General features: G+C 38.3%; 1 protein-coding gene across 2 annotated transcripts; it reads right to left on the bottom strand.

The window, feature by feature from the left end:
- Nucleotides 1-1,480: 1,480 nt before the first annotated feature.
- Nucleotides 1,481-21,153, bottom strand: MYSM1 (Myb like, SWIRM and MPN domains 1). Of its 2 annotated transcripts, none has more exons than XM_049807591.1 (20): nucleotides 21,042-21,153; nucleotides 19,328-19,403; nucleotides 19,055-19,125; nucleotides 17,915-17,992; nucleotides 17,752-17,778; nucleotides 17,122-17,200; nucleotides 16,301-16,399; nucleotides 14,926-15,689; nucleotides 13,580-13,710; nucleotides 12,268-12,371; nucleotides 11,259-11,336; nucleotides 10,065-10,153; nucleotides 9,690-9,744; nucleotides 9,555-9,605; nucleotides 8,786-8,860; nucleotides 8,282-8,470; nucleotides 7,910-8,042; nucleotides 5,751-5,856; nucleotides 5,570-5,627; nucleotides 1,481-4,729 (listed from the first exon to the last, which is right to left on the bottom strand). In XM_049807591.1, the coding sequence occupies exons 1-20, from the start codon at nucleotides 21,116-21,118 to the stop codon at nucleotides 4,565-4,567; spliced, it is 2,505 nt and encodes an 834-aa protein (XP_049663548.1). In that variant the 5' UTR covers nucleotides 21,119-21,153; the 3' UTR covers nucleotides 1,481-4,564. The 2 variants fall into 2 exon arrangements, with proteins under 2 accessions (XP_049663548.1, XP_049663549.1); XM_049807592.1 differs by having other exon boundaries at nucleotides 5,570-5,624.
- Nucleotides 21,154-21,200: the final 47 nt, after the last annotated feature.

Below are 21,200 nucleotides of genomic sequence, written 5' to 3'. Positions count from 1 at the left end.
AAGATTCTCATTGCTGTTACCTTAATTAAAAACTGCATTGTCTCTTCCCTCAAAGGTAGCCAGAAGCACAATGACAGTTTTACAATATACCCATCACCAAGCAAAAAGTGTAGAACAGTGGCAAGAGAAGGGCAAAGAAGGAATAATTTTAAGTTTCCCTGATAAAATTGCATAAATTGCCAAAATGAAAGCGCACTATTTCTGTTGACTTTTTTGTGCTGGTAGATTTTGCCCTCTGTAAATAAGGAGGAGAGGACAGACTTATTTTAAAGACAAAAGTCTTCCCAAATATCTATCTACATAGATATTTATATGTATAAAAATATAGATATGTAATGCCTCTATGACACTAAAAAAATAAAAAGTATTATTTCCTTTAATCTGTGCTAAGCTGTAATGGCACTACAACAGTTAATTCTAGAACAGCAGGCTGTAAAAGGAATAATCCTGTAGGAAATGTGGAGTGCATTATTTCTTTAGTGATCTCTGCTTCCATGGAAACAATTTCTCGGCACAATTCTAAATCTCATAAAAATAGGGCACGAGGTCTATGTAAAACAGCAAGACATTTCCAATTAAACAACCAGAATGCTTTTATCTGGGCCATTAAATACTTTGTCCCGTATCAAATATGATTACAGTGTTCACTGGGATGTTAACAACCAGCTACTTCCCATGCGCCAGCTCTGCGGGTCCGGATGAAGTCACCCTGCACGCATCCTGACGTCCCTCGCCTCCGCAGCGGGGTTCACAGCGACAGCACAGCATGTTCCCGGCCCCTTGCAGACGCCGGGGCGCACCACTCCACCACACCACGCCTTTCGAGGTGTGCCGTCCACCGCCGTGCTGCTTGCTTCCCACCACCGTGTCCTCATAGCTCAGTAATGCCCAGACCAAATCCTCTGCTAGCACAGCAGGATGGAGTTTGTCTGGCTTCTGCTGCAGGCAGAAATACAGCTAGAACCAACACACTTGAATGAAATTTGGGTAATGAATACGGTTGGTTGAAAGGTAGTCTGATGATCACCTTCAGAATTCACTGGAGTTGCCCAGGCAAACAAACCCGTTACATTACTTACTTTAGTGATCCTACAGCCAGGATTCTCTCCGTGAAAACAGCGTGGAGAAAACCCATCTACCATCCTGGCGCCCCTGCCACAAAGCACCACTGGATAACTTTTGGAAGGAAACTAAAGCAGAGGGTTTGTAAGCACAAATGAAAGAAACAAATCTATACCAAGGTACACAGCTACTGCCCATAAAATTTAATCACTGACCAGAAGTTCCCATGCAATACTACTACCAAGAACAGTTTTGCTCTTAGTCCAAAACCCGTTTTGCATCAGCTGTGACAACGCTCCCTCTAGTGGCTGTGGGACTGCGTTGAATCACTGGGTTATTGACACTGACTTGGAGTAAATAACCACATCTGATGCTTGAGACAAGAAGCTATTACAAATACAGAACATGCTTTTCAAGATACTGCATACACAGTCTTTATTAGCAGTCTCCTGTACACAATCAGTCAGGAATATCAAAGCAGCAAGCAAAAGGAAAAAAAAACAAAACCAAACATCAATGGCAACAGTGTTAACTTTTTGTTTGGCTGGGTTTGGTTTAGTTTGTTTGTTTGTTTTCCTCAACTGAATTGTTCTTGGGCATTACCCCTCCCCTGGAACACGAGGCTTATATCCCTGCGAAGAAGCACTGCTAATAACTGGGACAGCAAAACTTGACTCGGCCAACAAATGCCCATAAAGGGTATTTGCCAAAAGTTACATCTTAGGGGTTTGGGGGCTTTTTGTTTGTTTGTCTGTGTTTTTTCCTAAACTGTTGACTCTTCCAGTTTAAATTATATGATTCTACTTGCTACTCAACCATTTCCCACCTCCTGAACAACAACTTGGCAAGGCATAACAGCTGGTCTTACATAAAGGAATAGCGTATGAGTCCACACAGGTACACTGAAACAAAGCTAGCATAAAAAGAATTGCTGGATGGGGGGGGGGGGGGGGAGCTTCCCCAAAAATATTTAACGCCTTATATGTGTTTGGTAGCAAAACTGGTAGTATTAGTAAAATGGATTTTATCATCTTAGAAGCATGCAACTTCCAAACTCATATTGTTAACTGCACAGTCAAAATAAGTTACAAAGAATAGTTTAGTTCTTTCCTGCCAACGATTATTACTTAGCATCACAAGTGTGGTCTTTCCAATTCACACACAGTATTGGGTGGTAATACTGGATTAGGATGGTCTAGCAGTTTTATTTCCTCCCACACCACCCTGCTAACGAACTCTTACAGAATCTGGAGTCTTTGCGTGCATGTCAAAGGCTCAATACTGCACCACATCCTCTTCTCAAGAGACAAACTGCTTCAAGTACATTTTACTCAAAACTTTTCTTACGTAACAACGCTGTTAAATCCAATTAATACAACTGTAGTACTTTAACTCATTTTTAATCATTAAATAGAGAAGCAGCCAGCACATTGTTACCACTACTGGGTTAATACTGACATCCATCCTTAAATGCCTGGAAATAGACTGTATGTGGACAAAGAACATTATCTACTTCCTATTGCTGTTACACGAGGTTCAAAATTCTCTTCCTACAAATCAGAACTAATTACAGCTTTTAGTACATACATTTACATGTTGTGATTTTTCTAGAGAGTAACCTATGCAAAACTGCAAAAGAATACCTTACACTGCAGACCACTCCACAACTAAGTAGGGAAGGAATGCTTTCTCACTGAGAGTGTAGCTCAAACTAGAAACACAGAAAACCATGCAATATTTTTCATTAGGAAGTCCCAAAGATGACGTTTTAGAATATATGCAGTCTGAGTCAGCATGCCTTATAGAGATGGATACACCAAGTATGTAAAATTATACATAGTAGTGGGATCTAAAGCTGCGCACCAGCAGATCTGAGCATAGAAGAGAACATAGAACATTCACTGATATTTTTAAGTCCACAGCTCTTGCATCTGCATTGGGAGAATCACTGAGTATCAAGGCTCATGTTTTCATACGATCAGGTTCTGCACCTTCCACTTAGTAACAGAAAGAGACTAACATTTTACAAGGTGTTATAAAAAAGTAATGTTAACCTCCTACAAAGGGGTTCCCTCTATGGGATGCAACTCTACTATTTTAAAGCTTTTCAAACTCTTTATACAAATGAAAAGCTGAAGTTAAAAATGTAAACATATAAAATCTTAAAATTCCATTTGTGTTATGTAGAACTAGATATATACAGATTATTTTTTTTTAAATAAGAACCGAGTCCATTGTCACCCCTCTAGATGCAAACTCAAGGTCTTGCTTGCTTCATGTTCTCAAATACATTTTAGACCTCTCTGAGAAACTTTGCCCAAGATAAATCTGTGTAAATAGTAATAACTGTATATGAGTCAAGTTTCCTCATGAATTAGAAAGCAGAATTTAAAGCACATTACTTCTATACAGATTCACAGTGATATAGCTCATGAAACACTTCCAAGTTGCAATCAAGAAACTTCTCAATCAAGATTACTCTGTTTATGACTAAGTTATCTGAATATAGACTTGCATGAAATTATAACTGAAGAACTGATAGAAACCAATGTGTTTTCTTATTGAACATTATAGAGAAGACTCTGGATATAAAAGTTGGTGGGTTTGGTTTTTTTCTTTAAATTAAAGACAAATACTTTTCTGCTTGTTGCACTCAGTTTGCCATCAATCAAGAGCTCTTGTTTCCACAGGAAACAGTGGCAATTAGAAGTGGACAAGTCACAATGATCTGGCGGAACAACGTAACATCTCCCCGTAGAACGGAAGATCAGAAAGACTGCAACCTGTAATAAGACAGGAGTTACCATTTCCACTGGAAACAAGCACAACCACTGCTGAGAAGTCATGAAAACTTGCCAGCTTTTTCTCCCCAATATAGAAGATGGCAAAGAACATGCCAAAAAGCTACTTGACCACAGGGATCAATGGGCAGGGAATAAAAATCAAATGACATATTAAACTACAAATGAATAAAACTTTAGACTGGGTATCAGGAAAGTTTGAAGTCAATGAGCTACAAAATTTTCATTTCAGTTAAGTTTCTCTTTTGTGAGTTCATTCAAACTTACAATCTCTAAAGCGTCAAGGAACAAATTCATTCCAAGTTAGATGTGTACTGGTTAAAAAAAAAAAAAAAAAAAAAAAGAGAGAAAATTCCCCAAAGTGAAAGACTTGAGAGAGGACAAACTCTCCTCAAAGACTGAAGCACAGTATTCTTGCCAGGTGGTCCTTCTTCCCAAATGGCAGGCTGTTGGTCAATCAATCAATTCTGTGGCACTCATTTCTTCCACAGAACATTAGTAGTAAGCATTCCTCATGTAGTCAGGTCACACACATTAGGAGGTTTTCAAAGTGTGTTTAAACCGTAACAATAAGATGACCGTAGATTCTTTAACAGTTACCATTAAAATGGATAATAATTCTGAAAGAGTTGACATAATGGGGAAGAAAAGAAAATGACAAAATAAAATCAAAATTCCATAATTTTGTCTTGTTAAAGCCATCACATTGGCAATTCATTTGAACATTCATTCTCAGTTTCTTCAGCGCAACTCTTTTTCTCACTCTTGTATGTGGAAAGGAATAAGTTTTCGATCTGAGTTAAGAACTCTTCAGCAATGAAGCAGTTTGTTACCTTGACCAAAGTCTTCCTCATGCACTCCAAAAGCTAGTCAAAAGAAAAGGAGATTTTTAAAAAATTGTCATATTTCCTGAGCTTATTTATTCTAGCTGGTAAGTATTCCAAAGGGATTTTTATTTATTTATTTAGGATTAACACTACAGAAAGTGTTCAACTGTACAATATAAATTTTAGAAAGGAACAGTCACACAGGAACAAACACATGGGTGATTTAAAACCAATTCTTTAAAACCAATTACACAACAGCTAAATTCAAGAGTATTCTACCAACTCAATTTTAGATTTAAGCTGTTTATAAGCAAAGTCATGTTGAGAGGGAAAAAAAAATTAAGATGTGGGTAATCACTGTGTATGTGTTTTCTGTTTATGTCTTTTGCTTTGGGCAGATTTTCTGTCTTGTTTGTGCAATTAATGTTACAGCTGTAGTTATTTAGAACTTCATAGCAATGACGACACTGACTGGAAAATTGAAGTTCTCACTTGTGCATGACAATCATGGCACAGCACTACTTTACTGATCGAACAAAGGACTAGGAAGTTCAAATCTGCTCTTGAAATGCATGCAGCTCTCGACACCTGAAGCATACAACATGCTGAGAAGAGACATGATTAATTTGCCATTCACTCTTCTCCAGACTGAGATTAAAACCCAGTATCTGCACATAACCGTCAGCCCCAGCTCTCTCAAACGAGCATCCTTATGTTCGTTGTGCTTTTAAGTAAATAAGCTACACCACAGAAGTCATTTTTGCCATTAGCTTACATCTCTGATTTGTAAAAACGTGACTTCAGGTGACTTCTCATGGTATGAAACAGATTTGTATTTAAAAAAAAATTTTAAATTAAAAAAGCTAAAACAAAACTTACTTTCTGCAAACAAGTCAGGTCAGAATCTCTATGAAAAATTTTATCCATGGGGACACTGCTGTTGAAAGAAAAACAAGTAGTAGTGCTGTAGAAAGCAGACACACATCTGTGTTGGGACATCAATAATAAGCACGCAAAAATTCTAAACCGGCTATTCTTTATAATAGAAATAGACATGTACCTATGGCAGAATCTGTATTTTTCAATTATCCATCGTGTTTTTTCAAATATTAATTCCCACTGAGGTTCCTCCAACATCTGCTGTACTTCAAATTTGTAGGGCAGGCCTGCAATCAATTGAACATGATTATTAAGTGTTTCTAAGACACTCAACTTTTTTTTTTTTCTCTTTTCTTTTTTAGTTTTAGGTGCAATCCCTTCCTTCCCTGTAACTGTTCATAATTTATTACTGATTGCAGAAGCCTGCAGTCCTGTTACTTGCCAATGTTAAGGAGGCTGAAGTAAAAGTATGACATATTTTGGATTCCAAATTTAATTTTAGTGGGAGTAAGGAACAAATTCTCCTCCCTGCCCTCACCAATTCCTCATGCCGTAAGGAAGCACACAGAAATCTACAACATAACAGGAAAATAGCAAAATGAATTTTTATAACTTATTATAACTTCTGTAGTCTCTCCAAGATCTATGTGTTTATTACGTGAATAAAAAAAGGTTTTGGTTTTTGTGTATGAACTGGCTGATGAAGTTAGCTGACTGTTGTTCTAGATTTCAGAGGAATTTTGCTCTTAAAAGGAAGAAATCCTTCCAGTTTATTGCAGCTGGGGGAAGAGGAATTTAGAAAGTATTCTAGAGGAACACCAGAAAATTACTTGCAGAACACAATTCATGTTACCAAACATCAGGGAGAAAGAAAGAGCCTGTAAATTTCAGTAAGTCATTTTAAAAAAAAAAAAAAAAAAAAAAAAAAAAAAAAAGGCGCCTTTCCAGGCCTTTCAATGCATACTTTCCAACTAGACCTCAGAGTAAGTGAAAAGAAAGTAATAAATACAATTTGCTATTTGAGTACATCTCAAACGTGAGAAGTTGTTTAGTGCAGAATGCATTTCCAAGAGTAAGAATTAATCTATAGAAGTATTTGTGACTCTCATGAAATAATAATTTTCATTCATTTGCACAGTACTGTAGAGCTACTGCTACGGTATAACTTTTCCAAAGAGCCAGAGGAGATACCATTTTTTAAAAAGTTGATTTCAGGAGTTAAACATAAATATGAAGTCCTCTCAGACAGAAAACCTATGTGACCAAGAAAACATCTACTTCTAAGGGCAGGTAAAGTTTCTAAGTGTCTTAACTCCACACCACAAGGGTGGGATGCATGGGAAATGAGGATAAAATTACAGTACTATCAGTATGGTAAACAGGAATTACTGCACAGATGTGGCCACCACTTCACTTCCCTCAGGAGCACAGAGCAAGTTTCCAGACAGATGGTCTCCCTTGCTCACTTCCACAGGAAAAAACAGAGGGGGAACTGTCGGCTCACACGGCCTCTGCTGCTGCATTGCCAAGAAAATGGGAAACCTTGGAGTTTGGATGCAGAAATCAGGACTTAAACTGGGGGGGGGGGGGGGGGGGAAGAGAGAGATGAGGCAGCTACCATAACCACAGACTGTTATCATGGGAATTTTCCTCAAATTAGTGTCAGAGAAGAAGCAGAAGATCTGATCATCACTTGAAATACCACAGGTTTTATATGAGAGGTTTTTAACTATTCAAGAAAGGAAAACATCCCGTTTTCATGAAATGCCGATGACATTTTTCATCAAGAACTTGTTGTCTTAGGTTGGGATTCATGCCAGCACAGCATTTCATCTTTCCTATCTTGTGTTTTCCTGGACAGCTGGCAAGTTTGATCCTTTGACCTTCTGAACACTAAGTTACTCAAATAAGGATTTCTGGCCACTATAGCAGCCGATTCTTTGCTATTACATTTATTCCTCCTTGACCAGAAGATCCGTTCAGAATTCTGTAACGCAGCAAAGTCTAAGTAATACAAGCGAAGCATTTTCTCAGCGGTTTGTATGGGTAGCGTATGTAACTAACAGCAACCCTTGCCCCAACCCTTTAATTTCTTTCATGGATTGTGGGAAATACTAATACAGAAAAAACAACCTTCTATCTATTTATACCTGTACGTTCTTGCCACAACTGCACGGACTACTTGTAGGATTACTCTTTAAGTGAAATTCCTGGTTTTCCACGGCACAAGTTACTAACTTAAATACCTATTTCTCAAGTTCAAGAATAGACAACATTTTGCCCCCTAGTATCCAAAAGGAAAAGAAAAATTAAGACAATGGATAAAGTATCAGTACTTACGGTAGGAACCATCAGAACTGATCTCATCGCTAATTACTAGACAAGTAATCTGAGAATATGGAAGAGGATTATTTCGGTTGTAAGGACTTATAATCATTCCAATGAACATGGCACCACCCCTGGAGAAATAACTCTAAAAAAACAAAAAAAACCCACAAACACACAAAGAGAATTCACATCCAAGAAATACAACTTTTTTCAAAACAGCATTCTGAAATTAAAAACGTAAAATTTACGTCAATTTATGAATAAACCGATTTTCAGATGCATTAGAGCAATAACGTGTATTAACACTGTAAATACCAGGGAGGCTTCAGGGTTGTTGGGTTTTTTTGCTACTTATTTGTTTTTAATGTACAGACCAGCAAGTACCTGGTATTTAGCCTGCGTGTCAATATCTCGTATTGAGGGGTTGGGGTCAAAGGCCGGGTGGGAATGGTACCACCCAATAACACTGTATCCTCTGGCGGCCAGAGTTTCCGAGGCCTGCGTCTGAGATACTGGATCCATCTCGCACTGCAGGCCTGTACTGAGACTATTGCATGGCTCTGCTGCACAAACCTGTTAAAAAACAGTCTCCAGCTAGGTAAATGCAAGAAATCTCCAGCAGCGAAATAAAATTTAAAGAATTTTAAGAGTCATATACCAGATCTTCCTCAGGATAGAGTTGTCAGGCCAACACCTGAACACAAGCCTAACCCTAACATTTCAAGATTACAGTAATTAACTTAAATATATTTAAGTAGTTGCCCTTCAGAAATAATATTTACATCTACTCAAATGATATATATTACCCTATATATATATAATATATATAATATATATTACCCTAACAGTTTCATATTTTACAGAAAATGTAAAAAGACAAACACTTACTTCTACAATTTTATCAGCTTCAGAGTATCTTCCACCTAGCAGCCCTATTACTTCTGCCATAGACACATGAGAGTGCTGAAACGATATTAAACAATTAAAGTCCAAGTTGTAGAATTTCTCCCAGTTTTGATCTGCACACGACAGCATACATTGGCATCACAGCTACAAGTCAGTAACTTCTCAATCACGTTCAGAAGGAAAACTTAGGACAGGTAAAGATTCTCAAATACCCAGTGTTTCAATTTAAAGCAAACAGAAAATAAGATGGTTGCTTATTATATATACGCATGTATATGGTGCATTTGTATAACACTTCCATCTGTGAAGCAACGCTAGCTTCAAAAACTGGAGCCTGTGCAATGCTGTGCTGAACAACTGCACTAGTTTTGGTACAACCTGTTGTGACTAAAACCCACACACATTGCTTTATAATCACAAAATCAATTCCCAGATTAGTAGAAAAGGAACCCGTAAGATTTCAAAATGGCAGCTCATTTCAGAAAGTAGCTTTAAGCAAATTACATTTAAAGTATGATGGAGATTAGTAAGTAGCAATGCTCTCATTAGTTTTTCTAGAAGGTAAATGGTTGTACGCTAAGCACAATATAAACCAACTTAACTCTTTTAGGGGCTTTATTTAATACTAGATTTTCACTTCTAGGTCTGAATAGAGAGAACTCTATGTCTCAACCATCTTATGTTGCCCATTAAAAAACCAAGACCACAACATATATGTCATAATTTTTTGAAAATAAAACTTAATTCTCACCAAATCCATTATTAAAAGTGCTTCGGAAGACACTTTCACCTGAAAAGGTTCCTGAAATGATAAACACAATAATGAGCATAAGAAAAGTAACCTAAGTAATAAAGCATTCTTGATTATTCAATTGTAGGTACATACCTGTTTTTCTTCAGTGAATAAACAGCACGGTATCAGCTGAAAGGGATCAAAGGAACTATAAAATGAAAGAAAATTTCTCTAAAGATGTAGGACAGTCAGGAAACTTTTCAAGTTTCCCGCTGTCTCCTTGGCAGAGGAGGAATAACCTTATTTTCTTTACTGGATTTTCTCATCCCACACTAGGATGACTTCTACCAAATACAGAAACTTCAGTACTCACACTCCTGAATTTTAATATGAAACATTTGAAATGCATACATGTTATTTCAGACCATAATACATAGGAATGATTTGCAGCGTTCCAGCCTGACACTACCCAAGACATTTCTTTAATTTCTAGAAGATCTATGTTTCAACATGATGTACATCAAATACCTTTTTATTTGTCTTGAACCTTTAGAAGATTTTGCAGGTTTCAGTTTTTCTTCCTCTCTTCTTCTTGCTAATTCTTCAGCAGACAGATGCTAAAAACATTTTAAAAAAAAAAAGTGCCTTAATGTCTTAAGTGCTGTTTCAGTAGCGATTCCAAAACCAGCCCAGAATAAATTCTTGACATCAGTGTCCTCTTGATATGCTATCAATTTGTGTGTGTTACAGGATTACTCAAGATAGAGGGCAATGGCCACAGCAGAATCAGTGTGAAAGTAATGATACTCAGAGATCTAGACCACAAGATGCCCGATGAGAGAATTCTTACATTCTCCAAGTCAATCAAATTCAGTAAAATCACAACCCGTATCGCAAACCATGCATAAATGCAAGTATGGTAATTAAGGAGAAAGTCTGCCACTACAATCCATGGCCAGAATTTACCATGACACCTCTTTAGGGATGAGTGTTTTCAAACTTTATTTCCATCCAAATATGTATTTTGCAGAAAGTGTTGGAATTATTAGCCACAGCTACTCAAAAGTAGGTATAGCATTGTAACATTATGGAAGTAATTGTTACAGATACTTAGTACTGAACATTGCAGATTTAAATGGTTTTCTATATGAGAAAAATAGGATGTTTACAGTTCTTTGCTATTTGTATAATTTGAAATTGTAGGAACGGACAAGCAGGTATTTTCTTTCCAAGTCTTCTGTGAAGAATGAATTTGTCTAAGCACTTCATAAACCACAGTATTTCTGGGCATATTCCTAGCAGCAGAATTAATATTAGGAACTTGTATCACCTGCATTATCAGCACAAATAAACCATATTGGACTGAAAAAATAACATTTAAATCTTATTCTCCTATCCCCTACTGTTAGCTTTAGGAAGGCAGTTAACTGAAAACAAAGGGTCACGAAATCTGCTACAAGGCACGGCAAAGAGCTTTACAGGCATAAAACAGAGTAGATACATGCTTACAACACAAACACCTTTGTAAACACCAAAGTAGTTGTATTTATCAGCAGCAAAAAGATGTGACAGCTGCTCCATTATTTTCAAATTATTGCTTCCACAAAGAGAGGTTAAGTACCTATTACACAACTGTTTCCTTTGTATATTTGATGCAACACCACCTGTTAGCAATTAGCAAGAATTAATTCTTCAAGGAAAGTTTAAAAGACAGAGGATTACCTCATATGTCTGTCCTTCCAAATCCTTTGCATCACACCAGTTTCCCCATGGGTCTCGCACTCGCCGTCTTCTTGTACGCTACAGCAAGCAAATCAACACGAGTCAAGGATCTTACTCCGGAAAAAACTGCATTTACTTCATTTAATCAGCCATAAGAACATTGTCCAAAAGGTTACTAACACTATGACCTATTTCCAGAAAAGAAAGAACACCCTGGAGTTCTGTAGAATTAAGTAGTTCGCAATCTGTCATGAAATATCATCAGTGAAGTTTTCAGTTTCTAAGGCGGGAAAGCGTAACACCTGGTTGACGTTCCACGGATCATCAACACCTCTGACAGCAACACTGCATTATTATCCAGCTCTGAATTATAGCTCAGATAATACAAAAAGCAATAAACCCAGTATGTTTATACCTAGTGTATGCTACAGTTCTTTATAATTCTTTTTAGAGGGATTGATTTAGTTTTCCTCTCAACCGATTTATTTTGCTGTGAAGTACTTAAAGATGCTACGTTAAATATGAATATGGAAGTTAAATCTGGCAAGCTTTGATAACTCATGTAGTTATAAATGAGTTAGTACCGTACTTAATTGTGTACTTTAATTGCGTGCATACACCTACTATACTTAGCAGTTAAAATGCAAGAAACTTAATCACCCACTACCAGTACTCCACTATCTTCTGGCTAATTCAGGCTAATAAATGATGGAGGGGTGGGGAGGGAGGCGTTAGGGCTGCAGGGAAAAGACTGAAACACAATCATAGTTAAATACCTGAACAGAAATCAAATGTGTAAGATAGCAGAAGTTAGGGCAGACACCTGTCAGATAGCGGAACTTGAACTTCGACTGATACTCGAATTACAGGGCATGCTAATGAAACAGCAAACTGAACAAGAGGAGAAACTTCCTGAGATGCCCTAGCTTGAAAATGAAAATTGAAACGACCTTCATGCTGAATGTTTTCTGCTGCTCCGCCCCCCACCACACCCCTCACCAAAACATACCATGGACTGCAAGCGCTGAGCAAGCTGGTATGCTTCCACTGTGTCTTTGCCTTCTTTGGACCGTGTTTTATCAGCTGGTTGCGGTCGGTTATAGACAGCCTGTTCTACAGGATACAGAAGAGAGATACACTGTACTTCAGTAAAGTAGGAAGCCACTTATTACTGGTACAGAGCAAAGAATGACACAGATAAGTGGTAATGACAAATGCCATGAAGAAAAAAGCAACAAAAAACCCCGCAGTGAAAAGACATCTCTTGATGGTCATATTTAGTGACTGATTATATAGCCCTCTCCCACTACCACAGCATTTCTAAACAGGAAAAACTCCTTCCTTACTGTTAACTCATTTTTAATAACCTTTACTTTAGACAAAATGTATTTGCAGGACATTCCTCCTCTCCTAGGTAACTGTCATTCAGCTTTGGACCAAAACCAATCCAGAGACTCTAAACCAAAGTTAAGTTATAGGTGTATACATACTTTTAACATGTCACCTAATTTTAACATTTGAATCTTGTAAAAGCTAGCCCTGAGGATGAAGACATTGTTTTTTATTTAGGAAATAGGTATAATTCAGTGTGGGAGAAGAAACAATGACTTGAATTCTGTCCTACACGGAGGGAGGGCAGAACTTCAGATACAGCAGCTATCAAGAAAAAAAATCCAACACTGGACACACAGAAAAGCACAAAACAAAGAAAACCCACCCCACCAGCTGGTGTGCAATAAACGTGAGGTGGGGCAAAGGGGGGGGGGGGAGAAGAAAAAAAAAAAGAAAAGGTCTTGTGTAAAACCAAAAATCCATAATCCTGTAAGCAGGTTACAAACCCCTCTAGATTTTCAAAGGTCACGAGAGACAATCTGCTCAGAAGATCCTTCCTAGTAAGGATTAATGTGTATCCTTCTGTGTGAGCAGTATACCCTAACATTAAGCAGTCCTTCAACATTAATACCAAAATAGGCTACAGCCATACAGGTTGGAACACAGCTATACTCAACACAGTCCAAACAAAGATTCTCTTCTACAGAACTTAAATGTAACAACAATTACTATTTAAGACATTAAGAACGTAGAGAAGTTGGAAGATTATCCACATGGATGCTCGATTCCGATTAAGTGCAGTCATTCGCGCTTCAATGAAGTGAACTTACGACTTTTCTTGTAAAGACACCTCTACTAACCTTAACGTTCAGCCTCCAAATGAAAACATGCATTTTAACTAAAAAAACCCCTGACAATCAACAATAGATTTGTTCAGCAGGTCCTGATTAGAATTTAAGTTCTGAACTGATTCCAATAAAAATACCTACCACAGCCAAAGTTAATTGCTCCTATTAGTTCCAAGTACGTGTGGATCCGTCCAATGCAGTTAACATCACCGCAGTTCTTAAGGCCTGGACGTACTGAAGTCTTATTCAGGTATTTGGGTTTACATCTCTCCCTAAAATAAAGTATAGCACGTTGTCAAATAGTAAAACAAATCATGGCAGGAGGAAGGAATTGCATGACTTAAGCTGAGGTTAAGATGAACCACTGAAGGGTTTTTTCCCCTCCACAATGCGTGCACTACACACCACTACGCAGGGCAATCACAGCAAAAATATAAGCTTCAGAAAACGCATACTATTTATTTTAGGGTTATCCATACACATTCATACTTAGGCAGAGTGAAACTTATGTTCCATGTGTACAAAAAACTCTTCAACGTGACTGGTGCCAGGAAGCAATGAATTACTTAGAAGTACTACGATACTGTTAAACTGATAGAAGAACGTCTGCATTAGATTTGTCTAAACAGCTCATATAATCATAGGATTCCTTGGTGTAATAAGCAAGCCTGTTTTCGCTTTCTATGCGCTTACAACTTGCTTTTAAACTGATAGTGAATCATTTCAGTTCAACACTTCTCTGGTATGAAATTTTAGAGTTTCTTTACAACTAGAATAAGATGTCAATACAGAAGACAACTGAATGAGAACAGAGTTAAACTCAGCAATTTGTTCTACTTAAAAGCAAGCTAACCGACACAACAAGCCCACAAACCAAAACTCATAACAGAACAAACTGTATTTTGAACCTGCTACCACAAATCACTAAGGTTCCTTAAACTGATTCTTTGATGATGGAACATAAAATATTCACGTGTACAAGCACTACTCCGCATTGATTCTTAATTTGAAGTCTTTTTTTGGTCAACACTTTGCTCTAGCACAGACTATTTCTTCTAGTTGACCTTCTGTAAAGGCAGTACACAATGCTACAGACCTCATTATAGAATTAATTTAATCGGTTATTTTGAGGGACCATTTATTAAAATCGTATATGCATTCTTACATATAGGATGACAAAAATTGGAAGAAAATAACGTAACCAAAATGGATGCAGCTCATTCCAATATAGGACATGCATTTCCGTAATGCTTCAAAGTATTTTCATTGCTTAGTTTCCAGAATGCCAGAAAAAAAAACTGGGAAGATGCAAAAGCAGCATTAATAAGCAGTGCTGTTCGCTGGCAATCTTTATAATGAGACCATAAAATTAATTTTACTCTTTTCAGAAGTAAGCTATTAGTACTAAGTAGTGTTTTAACTACAACAGAGCAGGACATGAGTCATCTCAATCATTTATTTCAGTAAATGAAATTAATGCATCTTACCATTGATCCAAAATATAATTCCTAATTTTCAAATAACGCTCTGGTGTTTTGGCCTGGCGCCCTTCAAAAAACTCAGGAATAGCTTGCTTTTCTTCTTCCAGAATGATGCTTCTGTTAACCTCTGCTTCTTGATCAGGTGGCTTAAGCTCCTCTGCTTCCTCTTGATGTTCTTCATCCACTTGGCAGGGGGAAGGAAAAAGCAATCCATTATCAGCCAGGTCTCTCTGTGCCTCATTACGCTCCTGATCAGTTACTCGTTTAGTACCACTAGATGTTACTAGTCTGCCTTGTTCAGCTTTCTCAACAGAATTATTGTATTGCTGGTAATCTAGGTTCACAGATTTGTCACCGTTCAGGTGCTGAGAACATGTTGCTGCAACACCTGGAAATACTAATGTATCCACTGTATCTTGCTTGGTATGTTGAAGATCCTCTTTAGCTAAAGAAATTGCAGAACCGTGTCCAACAGATGAAAAACCATGTTCCATTCCCTTCCTTTCTTCAACTGGACTTTTTGAAACAACAGATAATGCAGATTTTCCAGTTTCTTGCTGGAAGGTAGGAGAAAGTAGTTCATCCATGTCATCAGTTATGTCTACTTCTTCATCATCTGATAGCTTTTCAATTTTCACTGCATTCAGATTGGGATCTGCACGGCCTCTCAAGTTTCCAGATGACCACGCTTCTACCCTTATCCCATCTTCAGTGGGAAGACTGCTCCCACACTGACTTTGCTCTTCTTTTTCAGAATCACCATTTTTTGCCTTAGGAAAATATTAAATACTTTCAGGAGGGAAAAACAAAACAATCCCCTCTGCCTCCCAAATAGTCAGAACTATTTTACTTGAACAGCAGACATTCTGAAGTGTTTCTTCCTCATCTTACCCTTTTAATACATTTTAATCCATTGTGAATGACTTTTACACAGCATTATAGGTATACTTCTAGCCCAAGTGTAAATTAACATGTGCTTCCATTCAAAAAAACCTAGACAGTAGCAATTTCTTCTTAAATGCCCCCAAAGTCTCAAATGAGGCTAAAGCTAAAACTACAACCCACAGTTGGAAACAACTGTATAGTGGAAAACAAGTATTTTCAGACCAACAACCAACAGTATAAGAGACTACAATTATACTACATTTATTGTTTAGCTATACCAGTAATAAAAATACTGAAGTCATTCCAGGAATTTGAAATCAGGTCTGACCTCACATTTAAATCTACAAATAAGCATATTCCACCTTTCTGAATATGGGAATAAATAGAGTATGTACTTTAACAGCAGTACCCTGAAAAGACAGATCAAAAAGCAAGCTACAAGTACAACAGCATACTCAAACAGCCTTTTTGCTAACTATAGAGATACTCCATTTACCTTGTTCTTAAAATACTGCCGAGCATAGCTCTTTACTTGTAGAACAGTACGACTTCCAATCAACTTGGCAATTTTTGTCCACCGGCGGCCAAATTTCACCTAGTACAACAAAGCATGTTTAAGTTACCCAGATTCTAACATTCCAGACATTGCACTTTATGTGCCAGAAGAGTTTGAAAACTCAATTATTCATTACAAATGCACAGACAGTACAGCAAACCCACGGTGAGGAACCTCGCTGTTCATATTCTACCAAGAAGAAAATTGCACCCAACAGTAAGAATTACTGCTATTCTTCTTAACTAGAGGATCTTCTTCACCCAGTTCAGGCACACTGTAAATTATGCTGCCTACTAACCCAAGGAATCCTACCAAAATGAATTTGTACTTGGCAAAGCAAACCCTGTTACGTTCAGCACTGTACAACCATGTAATCTCTAAAGACCTTACACCAGTAGTTAAAGAATTTCACTTTATTAGCTGATTTGCCTTAAGAACACACTCCACTTCCTGTAGTGAACTACAGCATTATGATTGTACAGTTCATAAAGCTGTATATTTGAGATATTTTGTGATCTCAGATTGTAATCAGCCTCACATGAACAAAATCTGGTAAACAAAGCCATGTAAGGGGATTCATCAGTATAAATCTGATTTATCATTATTACACTCTTAGTAGATGGCAATTATTCTTAACACATTAGAAGTACAAAAGCAGAAGCAGATCAATATAACATGCTTATTTATATTAATTATTGTTTTCCTATTTAAGATGAACTAATGACTTCTATTCAAAATATTACATATATAAACAAACTTACCAGTCCTTGTTCAAACAGTTCTTTTTCTTCTGATGTCCACTTTAATGAGTAGCTAGCTGATTTTGTAGGTGATCGCACCCTAGGAAAATAGGACACAGAAGTTAACACTTCCTTAAAAATATACAAATCCCAGTAACTGAAGGGAAATTCTGACTGGAGGACTACTCCCCATCTTTGGTAAAGCTCAAGGTATTGTTTTAAACATGAATGTGACTGATAAATAAAATATTGAGAATCATGTCAGGTTGTGCATCGCAAAGGAAGATTCAGGGCAACACAATATTCATCAGTAACTAACAGTACGGAAACACATAAAAGCAGCAAACAGAAAAGTTCAGGCAAGAAAGCCAACTAGAATTAACAGGGTATGGTTTTGTTGTTTAGGTTTTTCGGTTTTTTCACAAGGACCACTGTGCTACGAAAACCAAACCAGTTTACTACAGGCCTATTATTACATGCAACAGTATTTCTTCATGTTTAAAGGTCTATTAAATAATTTTGTACAGCCAAACAAGATGAACTAAGGAGCTGTAACTTTTTTTTTTTTTCCAAATAGTGTCTGGTAACAAAAAAAAAAAAAAATCAGATGCCACACTTAAAAATGCAACTCAATCATTAAAATGTACATACATGACTTTTCCAGTTTTCTTATGTGGGCTGCAAATAAAAAACAAAGTGAAAATAAAAATTAGTAATTGTGATGCTGTTGCATATCTCAGGAAATCACCTTATTTGGGAAGGACTTTTCATTTCTTCTCATCTAATTGAGAATTCTTCCCAGAACACAGCTTACCTTTTCATAGATCTTTTCTCTGCTTCCTTTTGATTGAGCCATATTTTTTCAGAAAGTGATTTATTAGATAAATAATATCTGAAATTGTTACTAAGTAAGTTTTCAAAGCATCAGAGATATTTGTACATGTGGGAATCCTAATAATCATATAAATTACACTGGTTCATAATTATTCAGCTGTAAAAGCAAGTACTGCACTGCTTTCAAAACTGAAATACACTCTAATTTCACACACTCCTATTAGCTTAATGCATAAGGAAGTGACATTTGACTTCTGAACCCCCATGCTCACTTTACTTTCAGCAAACTAGGTATCCTGTTTCTACAACAGCATTCTTCTTTTTTGACTTAGAAACCATACTAAAGTAATTTTCATCATATTGATACCTATGATGCTACCTATTATATTGATTACCTATTTTCAAATTAAGCCTCAATAACTCAACTGTGTTAGGAAAACTTTAACTGCTTTATTTTCCCATTCCTCTATTACTTTATATTACTACTCTCAGTTACAAAAAGAACAGGAAAATAAACTAGCCTGTGATTACTACTGCTATAGCCTACTTAGTCTGCAAGGTCAACTTATGCCAGAAAAGCTACTACTGGACTAATTAAGGCAACACTATATTAAAAAAAAAATAGAAATAAAAAAGCAGCAGCTGTTCCTTCCCATTTTCGTCTTGCATGCTGGCAGAAGTATGAATGTAGCCAGACAAAATCAGACAGTAAACCAGTCCAAGTAAAGAACAATTCAGCAAAAAGAACTAGCTATTTTTAGCCAGATCAGCTGTGTGATCAGGTTCACTACGAAGCCACACAAATAGCTGCATCAGCGCCATGCTGGAGGTGACACTGAACAAGCAGCAGAAGTGGGGATGAATATCGCTATTTTTGGTGCCAGTGCCAGCTTAAATCCGACAAGCTTTGGAGTAATTTTCTGAAGAATCAGAAGCACCAGAGGAAGCTGCAAGCAGCTAGATGATTAATTCAGGGGTCCTCCTTGATTTCTGCAATCCACCTACAAGATAACAGTGCTTCAGTCATCTTAACAAGGAAAGATTTGTCCAGTTCCTTTGTGAACAGGAAGTTTTCTATTATTACACAGGAAAATGTAGAAGCAAATCAGCAAAAGGATACTCCTCTTCCAGCAACATTTTCTCAATGACAGCCCTGTTTTCTTCACTAATGCTGCTGTCCAATGTCCATGGCTGCAAACAATACAGATACATTTTAATATTTGAATTCTGTCACACTGTTACTTGAGTATCGAGTATGTATAATAGTTTCTAAAAGTAAACAAAAGGCGCTGGTTAAAAACCTAAAAGAGCATGTACATGGAGGGAAGAGAATGGAGAAAACGGAGGTTCTGATAACCTTGCTAAAAGTACCATTCATTTAAAAAATACTTACGAGACTGTTGTCAGTTCTCCAAGATGAATAAAGATAGTGATCCTGCAGCAAGCTTGAAGCTGTGTTTTCACAATCTCTGAAAAAGATTCCAGTCTTCAAAATTATGCATACATATTCAAACAAAATGAATGCTGTCAGAGTGAAAATAATGGTGTAGTAAGTAACAAAAACATTAACAGAAGATGACAGAATTAGACACTAAAACCAAAACCATATAGTGCACACTATTATATAAATGTTACTCTCTTGTACTATTTCATTAGGCATAGCATAAATCCCCCTCAGTGAGTCATCTTTTTTAGTAATCTCAGCAGCAACTCCTCACCTATCCCACTGCAGACTGTATGAGATATCAGTGAAACCCCGAATAGTAAAAATTCTCATCCGGAACAACTGAAGGTGGGAGGAACCACAAACAAACAAACAAAAGGAGTCAGAATTTTATGGAAATATAAAGAACTGTATTTTCAACATTAAAAGCGTCATTGAGTTGTATTATCTCCACTTGACATTTCTACATCTTTCCCCCAACAAGGTAAAAACACCCTCTTGTAAAGACAAACCTGTCTTCCTCCTGAGGAGAGCTCATACTTACACAAGGTTTAACAGAATCATATCATATGGAATTGTTAGTGATCTTATGGCCTTCATCCAGGTTATGCTTGATCTTTTCTGTAAATAACTACCTGTTACTTTTAGAAATCTGTCACTGATTAACATCATTGATCAACTTTCTATTTTAACGCAGCATAAAGTCTCCCTAGTAATCACTTGTTTTCAAAAATCTTTGCTTCCAGAACATTCAGAGATTTCTGAAGACTAATTAGCCCTATATCCCCTGCAATACTACTAAATTAAATTCACCTACTATTCTGATCTGCCTTGTGCCAGCAGTTCAAACCTCTCTATGTAGGTAAGGATAAAATCCCCACGTACAGCCGGAAACCAACGGGACTCCTGCTTCTTTTGCAGCGTATCAAGAAACGGGCCAGATCAATAGTCCCCTTTGCCCAGTGTTCTGTCTGCAGCAGCAGCAGGTGCTACTTGAGGACAGCACACGAGTCCAGCCACCACCTCCGACACAGTCCTCCCATGCTCTCCCAGCACCCGCAACTGCTAGATTTGTAGTGTTACAACCGCTGCCCGTTCTCTTCCGCACCTGTTTACAGGTAAGGCCCCTTACCTGTGAATTTGTGGAATCGGTTTTCTGAACCTCCCTACGCTCGGTCTCCCAAACCTATCTGCCTCCGCCAGTTCGCTACCAGTTACGCGACGCAGCACCTTTTGTCTATGTATTTTAAAGGACTCTCCCAGCAGCCTCACCAAGCGTCCGCATTTCACCTCCTGCTGGACGCGATGACAGCCGTTCTGCGTTCCCCTCACCCCGGTAAGATTTCACAGGCCCCGGTCCCAACGCCCGGCCCGAGAATGCCCCACACCGCCGCTCCCCCCCCCCCTCCCCGGGCCCTCAATGAGACTCCAAGGTCTCTCCCCTCAAGGGCCCGGCGGCGGGAAGCAGCAGCAACGGCGGCGGCGGCGGCAGCCGCCCGGGCAGCCCCCTCAGCAAAGCGGCTTCCCTCCCCTCACGCCAACCCCGGCCGCCGCGGTCACGCAACCCCCCCCCCCCCCCTTCCCGCCCGCCGAGGGGTGGCGATGAGGGGACGCGCCGACCGGATCGGCAGAGCTCCCAGCCCGCCTTACAGCCCTCACTCACCCCGGCACCGCCTCCCCGGGCACGGCCGCCGGGTCCCCTTCGATATCCACCTCCGGCTCCTCCGCCGCCGCCGCCATGACACCGGCCCCGCCGATCTCGCGAGAAGAAGCGGGAAGAGAGGGGCGGCGGCGCATGCGCCGCCTCCCTCAGTGAAGCTGC

Source organism: Accipiter gentilis, chromosome 8, assembly GCF_929443795.1.
Source record: "Accipiter gentilis chromosome 8, bAccGen1.1, whole genome shotgun sequence".
Classification (NCBI taxonomy): Eukaryota; Metazoa; Chordata; class Aves; order Accipitriformes; family Accipitridae; genus Astur; species Astur gentilis.
The sequence above is the reverse complement of the archived record's forward strand: the minus strand, read 5'-3'. Positions and strand labels throughout refer to the sequence as shown.

Excerpts from the sequence above, each read along its gene's own strand:
- MYSM1 (XM_049807591.1), bottom strand. The coding sequence starts at position 21,118 with ATGGCGGCGGCGGCGGAGGAGCCGGAGGTGGATATCGAAGGGGACCCG. Across the intron at positions 19,404-21,041 it reads CCCGGGGAGGCGGTGCCGGG|AGATTGTGAAAACACAGCTT; the intron begins GTGAGTGAGGGC and ends AATCTTTTTCAG. Across the intron at positions 10,154-11,258 it reads TGGAAGGACAGACATATGAG|CATCTGTCTGCTGAAGAATT; the intron begins GTAATCCTCTGT and ends AAATGTTTTTAG.